Below are 10,863 nucleotides of genomic sequence, written 5' to 3'. Positions count from 1 at the left end.
TATATATATATATATATATATATATATATATATATATATATATATATATATATACATATGTGGGCGCCGTCGCCGTCGGTACTCGAACGGCGTACCCGCGGAGGGCCGGAGCGTGCGTGGGGAACCCGCGCAGCTCGACGCTCAAAGCGGACAAACTCGCCTCCGCACGCCACACGAAATATACTGCTCTGTTCTTTCTGTGATCGCGAGGAAGGACAAAGTGAAAGGTTTGACTCACTGCTATGTCGTGATTACGCAACAAGATAACGGCTTTATTCGACGGTTACAAACCAACGAAAGGTCGCTGACGACGAAACAAATAACAACAAACTCGCGAGACACGAGCGCGATTGGCTGGCAGCCTAACACGCAGCTGTGCACGTGCACAGCTCGCGAGCCTCTTCGCACAAGAGGATTGAGGGCAAGGGCACGCTTGCCCATCCCTACGCCTGCTAACTCTAAACACTAATTACCCTCGCAGTGAACTCTCTCTCTCCCGAGCCTTACACACATAGGCGCGCCCGCGACCGCACTCCAGGTCAAACGCGTACACACGCGGACAAGGGGGCCGACGCGTCGCGGACACGCTCCACAGCACGCGGCGATCACGTACACAGCTCGAGAAAAGAAGAGATCGCTCACAAATGCATCCGCGCACCGGCGCTCGGAAATGCCGCAGGAAACGTTCGCTGCAACGCACGCACGCAACGAGCGGGACCATAGACTTATACAATAGACCGCGCATCCCCACATAACCCAGTGGGGATTACAGGAGAGGGGATAGAGTTGGAGGTCTTCTATCTCTTTCTAAACTCATTCTTTCTCTTTTTATCGAGGGAGGGCAGCAACGAAGAGTGGGGACTAAGGAATACGCGTGCGGCGTGATGTACACAACAACGTTGTCACATAAAGATTAAATCAATAAATTTTTAGTAAAAGTTCAAAATATTAATGGAAAATGGTGCACCATTGTTGCGTGTGTAAATTATCTCAAGGCCAGATTAAAAATGTCTCATTCCACAGGTAAATTATGTAAAAAATATTAACACAACCATTTCTGTTTACATGTTTGGTTATGTTTACATTGGAGCTAAATGTTGAAGTTAACATTTAACTAAATAACTTTACAGGATTATTGGTGATGAAAATAGACTACAACAATGGTCTTCTATTATTCAGAGGCCGTTAGCTAAGACAATTAGAATTTGTTGTAGACATTTTTTAGCAACTGATTTTGAATACACAGCTGTTAATGGAAACATTAGAAAAAAGTTGCTACCCAATGCAGTTCCTTCGTTACTTATTGATACTGTGACTGACAGGTATGTGAAAAATGTGTGTACAGAGTAGTAGTTATAATAATTACAATAGTCAAATTTACATACCTGTAAATTTTTTTTACAGAGAAAATGGCACCGAAGACAAGCCACAAAACTGCGAAACTACTGTTGGCAGTTTATCAATATCATCAGATACTCCATGCATCCAAAAACCTAGCTTAATCGACTCCTCTGAAAGGTGTGATTTATCATTGTTATAATCGTTAGTATTATTCTTAGCGTTGCCGAAACGTTTCGTAAGAAACCGCTTCGACAGCGCTACAACATTATTATGATTGCGCAAGTGCTACGCTAAGCGTCGCCTTGAAAATATATCGCAACATATTGGGGACAGGTCAGCAGTAAATGTAACAACTTTACAGTTGACCAAACACCCCCGTCTACGACCTAATTATAGATTATAAAAGGACCAGAGAAGAACGCCAAACAGGGCTATTGCTCCTCCGGTTCTGCGACAGCAACTTACGCGACCGTCAAATTGTATTAAGTAATAAGAACTCGGGAAGTTCGTTTAAAAAGGTGCATTAAATTTATTTGCCAAACTACATCACTACGCCTTTGCATCCCCGACCCACCGATCCCGAATCTACTCGACGTGTCTCACCACCCTGGGGCACAACAAATTGGTGGCAGCGGTGGGATCGGTGTCCGCCGGGGCCTAGGTGCTACCTGTAAAAAGAAACTACGGGTTAGAAAAGTGACGTAAAAAACAAAAAAGACGATACAGTCGGAACCAACAAGTGACGTGGGAGATACGTTACTAGACAAGAGTTACCAGATATCGCAAGCACGAAGAAAAAATTGCCTCGTCAACATACTTAGACGGGAAGGCTCAAGGAAGCAAAAAGGAAACAATAAGGGGAGCTCGAAAAATTTATTACAAGCCCCGAAGACGTCTAACAAGGACCATACACACACAAAAAAAAAGGAGAGAGAGAGAGAGAAAAAAAAAAAGAAACATTTGGAGAGAGCTAAAAAGTCATTGAGAGCCCTCCAAGACAACACCCTGGGACCACAAGGCTAACAGAGACGGCAGAGGACAGCGGTAATCGGTGAAAGACGAGCAGCAGCGTAATCAAGGCGACCGTCGGAGCTACGGCCTACGATACTACGTTGTCAGCGACACCGGAGCCTACGGCGACTGCACCAGCGGCGACCGCGACCTGCCCAACGCCATTGACCCAGTAACGAGTGACGACTTGCCGACTCACCCAAAACACGATGAGCTACAGAAGAGCCGTGACAACATTATTGTAAGTCGAGAAACTATTGTAATCTAAGCGATTAAGTTTATGCGAGCGAACACGTAAAGGCGTGAATGTCGAGCGGAAGCGGTACTCCTGACCAACCTATACCAAATCAATCGTGGCTACACAGCGCACCAGCGCGATTAACTATCGAACACCTTTCAAATCCCAACGAGACAGTTGCCGAAGTTTTAGAAGACGTGCGTGAAACATTAGAGCTTGTGCGTCGCGTATTAGACTATTCGGATGAAACCGAACGCGAATCCCCAGAGCACGTAATCGCCGAACGTGAATTCCCTTTCGGAGAAATAGACCATAGCATATTACCGGACGTGCAAATTACAAACGACATCCGACGTACAAGACGCCGCGCATATTTACCCTCACACGATACCGTTAGCGACGTCTCGCAAAGAGGGGATTTCTCTTTAACCTCTTACGATAGTAGTGTATTCGATTCATTTGACGAAATGGCCACCGGGCAACGCGACGAAACCCTACACGCGGCGGAGAACGGAAGAGATCAAGAAATCTCTCGCCCCCGCGGGGCTCAACTACGAGAAGAGCCGTTGAGCGAAGTAAACGATCCTCAACCAGGAATCAGCAGAATTCGACGCGACGTTGACATATACAATAACGCTAATGAGCAGTTATTAGCGCGTATAGAGGACTTGCGCGATACTATCTATACGAATGCAGCCTTACTAACTAACTCTCGCATAGACGACCCACAAAATGTAAGAAACATTAACGTAGATACGGAACAATACCCTCCAGACAGACGAGGACAAGGTCACAGTGACCATTTTCCAGACGGGTTACCCCCGGTTAGCGAGGAACGATCCCGACGCATCAGGGAAGCGCGAGATCAGATCCCCATATTTAATGGCACGCAGGATGATAAATTAATAGAATTCCTAACGGCGTGTGAATACGCGTTTGAGCTAATACATCCTGCTGACGAATCTACATTAATTCGAGCAGTAATCTGCACCAAGCTAAAGGGAATCGCCCTAACAGAGGTAAAAAACCGAAACATTCACACTTTTGCTGTCCTCAGGGGTGTGTTAGAAAGATGTTTCATGAAAAAGAAATCAATAACTCGACTACTTCGAGACTTTAATAATTTGCATCAAAAACCTGGAGAAGATGCGCGAACTTACGGAAACCGTGTAGAATCATTAACTACGGATCTATTCGAGGCCGGAACGGAAGGGGATCTCTACTCCCCCACGCAGAAACTTGGCATTCATTTTTTCTTGAAATCGTTAGCCCTAATCAACTATCAACTAGGACTAAACGACAGGCTACAAACAATAGTCCGGTCCCGTGCACCCGCGACTTTAGCCGAGGCAATAGCAGGGGCAATTGAAGAAGAAAGAATTAAAGGAACCCTGGAGATTCCTGCACGCACCTACGAAATAAATCGGTATAACCGAGGATCTCTCGCGAACACTAAACGAGATGTTCCCATAATACAATGCCAAAAGTGCGGAAAATTAGGGCATCAGGGACGCGAATGCCGTAGCAGTCGATATGGAAATCGGTTCGTTCTGCCTAAACCAGCAGTAACCTCTCGCGTGAATGCAACCGACACATGGTGCACACGATGCAAGAAAAACGGACACACTCGCGATAGCTGCTGGTACATACACGGGAAGCCGACCGAGACACGGGACACCGCGCGTGACTACCGTAGACCCTCGCGGCCAGTGACTATCACTGCGGTAAATACAGATAAACCAGCGACGTCGCGCAGAAACGGGAACGTCCGATTTATTAATGATACAGAAGGAGAAATAAAAAAGGAGCAAAATCGCGTGCGCGACTACCGCGTAAATCAGATCCGCCGAAACTTACATAAAAACGCAGGATTCGACTTAGTCATCTTGCCAATAAAGGAGGCGAAACGAGAAAGAATACCTTTTCTCGTTGACACGGGATCTGCAATAAGCCTCGTAAAGATACGAACGCTGGACGATGATACCCCTATGACTGCAGAAAAACTGACACTTACGGGTATCACCGGACATAAAGCCTACACGATAGGAAAAATAATCGCCACAGTCAACGTAGGAAACCAGCGCCGAAGATTCGAACTATATGTTGTACAGGATGATTTCCCAATCGAGCACGAGGGAATATTAGGAATAGATTTCCTTCGCAAACACCGCGCTAATCTTGATTATAAAGCAAGGACGATGATGATTTCCGGACAAAGTCTATCGCTGATTTCACAGCAGACGTATAACCTTCCCGCGCGCAGTGAAGTAATAATACGTGCCGCAGTAAACATAAATCGAGTGGGAGTAATCCCCGCTGAAGAAATTTCACAAGGAATTTTTATCGGAAATTGTTTGGTAGAACCTGACAATTTCACATGTCCAGCAACGGTAGTAAATACTACCGATAATATTGTCGAAATAGCTACACCATATGTAATATTAGAAGATACCCCGAAATATGATACCGCGGAGATAAACATGCTCACAAAAAATCAAAGCAATAAACTGACAGCGCGAACAGAAAAATTGAACCAACAATTAAGATTGGAGCATTTAAACAACGAAGAAAAAAAAATTATACATGAAATTTGTGAGGAATATAATGATATATTTTTTCTCGAAGGAGATAGCCTCACGCATACCGCGGTGGTAAAGCATCAAATCACCACGCGAAGTGACGCCGCGCCGGTGAACGTGCGACCATATCGTCTTCCGGAAAAGCACAAGAAAGAGGTAGACAAGCAAATACGAGAAATGCTTGACAATAAAATAATAAGAGCTAGCAACAGCCAGTGGAATGCACCGTTATTAGTAGTACCAAAAAAAACGGATGCCTCAGGAGAAACGAAACTAAGGATCGTAGTCGATTTTCGGAAGTTAAATGATTTAACTATAGGAGATTCATTCCCTCTACCTAATATCAGCGACATTCTAGATCAATTGGGGAACGCTAAATATTTCTCTACCTTGGACCTCGCAGCAGGATACCACCAGATAGAGATGGCAGAAAAAGATAAGCAAAAAACAGCGTTTTCAACACCTACGGGACATTACGAGTTTAACAGAATGCCGTTCGGATTAAAAAATGCACCAGCCACTTTTCAACGACTAATGAACACTGTCCTAACAGGATTACAAGGGTTAAAATGTTTGGTATACCTAGACGACATAGTAATATATGGAAATAGTCTAGAAGATCACAATAAAAAACTTATCAGTATATTACACAGAATACGGCAATGTAACCTAAAACTTCAACCAAATAAATGTGAGTTCCTTAGGAAAGAGGTAACCTACCTAGGACACATAATTTCGGAAAAGGGAATCCTACCAGACCCAAAAAAGATAGAGGCCATAACAAATTTCCCAAGGCCTAAAAAAACTAAAGACATCCAGTCATTTATAGGTCTCGCAGGGTATTACCGAAAATTCATTGAGAATTTTTCAAAAATAGCACGACCCTTGACTAAACTTACAAAAAAGGAGGAAAAATTTGAATGGGGTCAACAACAACAAACAGCGTTCGACGTGTTAAAAGAAAAACTAACCACCACACCGGTATTACAATATCCGAATTTTGAAAAGGAATTCGTCGTGACAACTGACGCATCCGATCATGCAATTGGAGCCATATTATCACAGGGCCGCATAGGAGAAGACAATCCGATAGCTTATGCAAGCCGCGTACTATCACGCGCGGAACAAAATTATAGTACTACTGAAAAAGAACTACTAGCAATAGTATGGGCCGTAAAACATTTTAGGCATTACATTTACGGGACAAAATTTAAAATTGTTACAGATCACAAACCATTGGTTTGGCTATTTAACGTTACGGACCCCGGATCTAGATTAATAAGATGGAGATTGAAATTAGAAGAATACGATTATGAAATAGTCCACAAATCAGGGAAAATAAATGTTAACGCAGATGCGCTAAGCAGATACCCCCCGGTATCAGTAATACAAACGAGTGCTCCGTTTAAAACGACTAAAACGGAAGAAGAAGAAGAGGAAAGAGAAGAAGAAGAAGAAGAAGAAGAAGAGGAAGAGGAAAAAGAAGAGGGAGAAGACACAGACACGCACGGTATGCGAAATTATACCAAAGAAGAGAAGAACCAAATCCTATATGAATACCATAACGCTCCATTAGGAGGACACCAAGGAGTACAACGCACATTAAATAGACTACGTCTAAAACATAACTGGAAAGGGATAACAAAAGACGTGGCACAATATATAAGAAAATGTGAACTGTGTCAAAAGAACAAGTTAAGCATTCAGAAGAAGGCACCAATGATTATTACAGACACACCTACTGAACCTTTCGAGAAGTGTGCATTAGATATAGTAGGACCTCTAACCATAACAAGAAATGGAAATAGATATCTTTTAACATTCCAGGACATGTTGACCAAATTTAGTAAAGCGGTCCCTATACCAAACCAAGAGGCAACCACCGTCGCAAAAGAATTCACAGAAAAGATTATATTAGAATATGGAATACCAGGAAAAATATTAACGGATCAAGGAACGAATTTCCTAAGTAAAGTTTTTAAATCAGTATGTAAACTATTGAGAATAGAAAAAATCCAAACAACGGCGTACCACCCACAGAGTAACGGGGCTCTGGAAAGATCTCATCGTACACTCACGGAATATCTTCGTCACTACATAAATCAAGATCAAACAGACTGGGATGAGTGGACCCCATATGCTATATTCACATACAATACGACCCCCCACTCTGCAACTAATTACACTCCGTTTGAGTTAATATATGGACACCAAGCAACACTACCATCGTCCATATTAGGATCACCAAAAAATACATACAGCATTGAGGATTATGCACAGGAGATGAAACAACGACTCCGAGCAACGAATCAAATTGCCCGGGAGCACGTCAAGGAGGAGAAAATAAAAAGTAAAAAGTATTATGATAAAAACACGAAAAAAGCTGTACTTGACATAGGAGACCAGGTGTTACTTCATGACGAGACAGTACGAAGGGGAAGATCAAAGAAGCTAGATGCAATGTGGATAGGACCATATGAAATAATTGAAAAACACCCTAACGAAAACTATACAATAAAACGCGGCCGACGAACACTTCGTACGCACGCGAACCGATTAAAGTTATACTTAGAAGATTAAAAAAAAACACATACCTAGAACGGAGGTGTTCCCTTGCCACGTCCACAAAAAGGTCGGTCCTGGAGAACGACTTGGGAAGCTCCAATTTGCCGAAGTGTTTCCACACGAGTCCAAATAGCACGACCATGACCGCGACCAAGTGGAGGACGGTGAAACCCTCCCGACACGTTCCAGGAAGGAGACGGCACAGAACCGTCAAAAACATCATCCAATTCTTCACAAACTACACATTCCCGCTAAACAAAATAATAACGAAAAGCACTATATACATATTCAACAGGGCTACAGATAAAATCACTACCTCAGGACGCACGGTACAAGGGACTGTGACAGACGACATCGTGGTCGTTGAGGGAATGAAACAACACTGATAGATGCATTAGTCGCTAACATAAATACGACACATGCAAACAATAAAAACGGGTATCATATCTATTCCAACACCTGAACCCCAATGTATTTCCAGGACACTCGTACTGATAAAAAGTGCCAACCTCAGAGTAAAAGGAACAGAGACAAAGGCACCGTATGAGATCATCAAATTCACACATACTCCTGGAGTGTATTATGACCTTCAAGGACAATTACACCAAGTTGTCTCTACATGGAAGGTAGTAATCAGAATAGACATACAGGGAATAGACATTCGAGGTAACCAGATACAAAAATATCTTAGAAACACACAAGAGGTATGTAACCAACAAAAAGAACCGAGCATTACGTGGGAACTGTGTGAAAATTCACAAAAAATTGTAAAAAAGGGGTTAGACCGCGTACAAAATATAACGGAACGATTGCACAATATATATAAAAATCCAAGAGAAATAAAACGAGGATTAGTAGATGGAATAGGATCCTTAACAAAATCACTATTTGGAATAATGGATGCGAATGATGAAAAAATAATAAACGAACAATTAAGCTTAATAGAAAACAAACAAGAGACGTTACAACATGCAATAGCAAACCAACTCAAAATTATTAATACAACTATCAATCATTTAGATAATTTAGAACAAACTTTGGAAACAAATGAGCAAATATTATGGAACACTATTACACAGCTCTATACAGAGGAAACAGGAATCATATTACGCCAACATATAGATGAACATTTTACAATACTTACTGCTTTACTTAATGATTTAATACGTGACCAGAACGATATAGTAAATTATTTAGATAACATACAGCTAGGAAACTTACCTATCAACCTAACACCCATAAATAGCATCGTGTCTCAATTACAAGAGGTAGCAATACACTTACCAAAAGGAACAAGATTTCCATTCACGCCTAAAACAGAAAATTGGTTGGAAATAAAGAAATTTCTCACAATTAGTGCGTATTACAAAAATAAAAATATCTTTACTATTTTATACTTACCTCTTATAACATATAATACGTACGAAATAGTACACATACATCCTTTCCCGGTTTACAGCCATGATAACATTTTCGCTTTAACTAGCATTGCATACACACAAGTAGCTATTAACCAGGAAACAAACACATATTTACTATTACAAGAAAACGAATTAACACATTGTATAAAAATTAATAATCAATATATTTGTCCGCAACAAAATGCGATATATAGAATTAACGAAGAAACACCTTGTGAAATCCAGATGTATACGACATTACAAAATATGAAAAACTGCCATTTAAAATACATTATAGCTAACCATACCTTCGTAATAGCATTAACGCGAAAGAATACATGGTTATATTCCACCAATAGTGAGCAAACCATCCATATTCAATGCAAAGAAAAAACATTTTATGAGAAAATAAGCAAAACAGGAATTATACACATTAAGGATCAATGTAAAGTAATAATTGAAGACAAGATTTTACAAGCACAAGGTATAATAAAGAGCACATTAATACAAACGCACATACCTGAATATAATATAACATTAGAACAAAAAAATTTAAACGTGATAAAAAACAAAAACGAAATCCTACACGTAAAACCAAATAAAATAATACACAACCCATCAGAGTTGGTAGAATTAAGTAACAGAATAACACAAACATATAGAAATTTAGAAAACAACTCAAACTCGTTTCTACATTATAAAAATATTATGTACACAACAGCACCGAGCGGAGTAACTATAGTCATAGTGATTATAATTGCGATAATTGTAATAAAGAAAATTAAAAATGGAAAAAACTCACCAATCGTAATAGAACGTAGCAATAAACGAAATATCAGAACACAACCTAAACCAATATTAAAACGTAGACATAGCCTACATGTACAGTTGTAAGTAAGGAAAACGATTATAACTATTATTGTAACGGAAAAAAAAAAAATGATAAAAATTGTAAAGCGTTATAATTTAAGGCGAAAACGTCGTTCCAGACCTTCCGTTTTCTTGCTCCATGGGGGGAGGAATGTTATAATCGTTAGTATTATTCTTAGCGTTGCCGAAACGTTTCGTAAGAAACCGCTTCGACAGCGCTACAACATTATTATGATTGCGCAAGTGCTACGCTAAGCGTCGCCTTGAAAATATATCGCAACATATTGGGGACAGGTCAGCAGTAAATGTAACAACTTTACAGTTGACCAAACACCCCCGTCTACGACCTAATTATAGATTATAAAAGGACCAGAGAAGAACGCCAAACAGGGCTATTGCTCCTCCGGTTCTGCGACAGCAACTTACGCGACCGTCAAATTGTATTAAGTAATAAGAACTCGGGAAGTTCGTTTAAAAAGGTGCATTAAATTTATTTGCCAAACTACATCACTACGCCTTTGCATCCCCGACCCACCGATCCCGAATCTACTCGACGTGTCTCACCACCCTGGGGCACAACATCATGTTTATGTATGTATGTAATAAGTGTTGAAGAAAAATTATTTTTTATAATTAATTTCCAATAGTTGTGACTATCAATCAATGAAAGTGATCGAGTCCAACCCACAGGTATTAGAAACATGTGTAAATATAAATGACAATCAAGACATTTTGTCAACAACTTAATAATGATCAAGAATCCATTGCAAGTAGACAAAAAAGGTAACTTTATCATATGTTAACAAATATTGTATTATTCATTAAAAATTTGTTTCAGATGTAGTACTGCAGGCACACT

The 10,863-nt window shown here is 40.7% G+C and overlaps 1 protein-coding gene across 1 annotated transcript; it reads left to right on the top strand.

Annotated features, from left to right (window-relative positions):
- Positions 1–2,400: 2,400 nt before the first annotated feature.
- On the top strand, positions 2,401–10,562 carry LOC116850608. Its single transcript, XM_032829104.1, has 2 exons — positions 2,401–2,593; positions 8,216–10,562. The coding sequence occupies exons 1-2, from the start codon at positions 2,562–2,564 to the stop codon at positions 10,026–10,028; spliced, it is 1,845 nt and encodes a 614-aa protein (XP_032684995.1). The 5' UTR covers positions 2,401–2,561; the 3' UTR covers positions 10,029–10,562.
- The last annotated feature ends 301 nt before the right edge of the window (positions 10,563–10,863 follow it).

This window comes from Odontomachus brunneus, unplaced genomic scaffold, assembly GCF_010583005.1.
Source record: "Odontomachus brunneus isolate Ranch 3 - 2012 unplaced genomic scaffold, Obru_v1 Obru_scaffold_150, whole genome shotgun sequence".
NCBI lineage: Eukaryota > Metazoa > Arthropoda > Insecta > Hymenoptera > Formicidae > Odontomachus > Odontomachus brunneus.
Note: the sequence above shows the minus strand (reverse complement) of the source record. Positions and strands in the feature narration are given on the sequence as shown.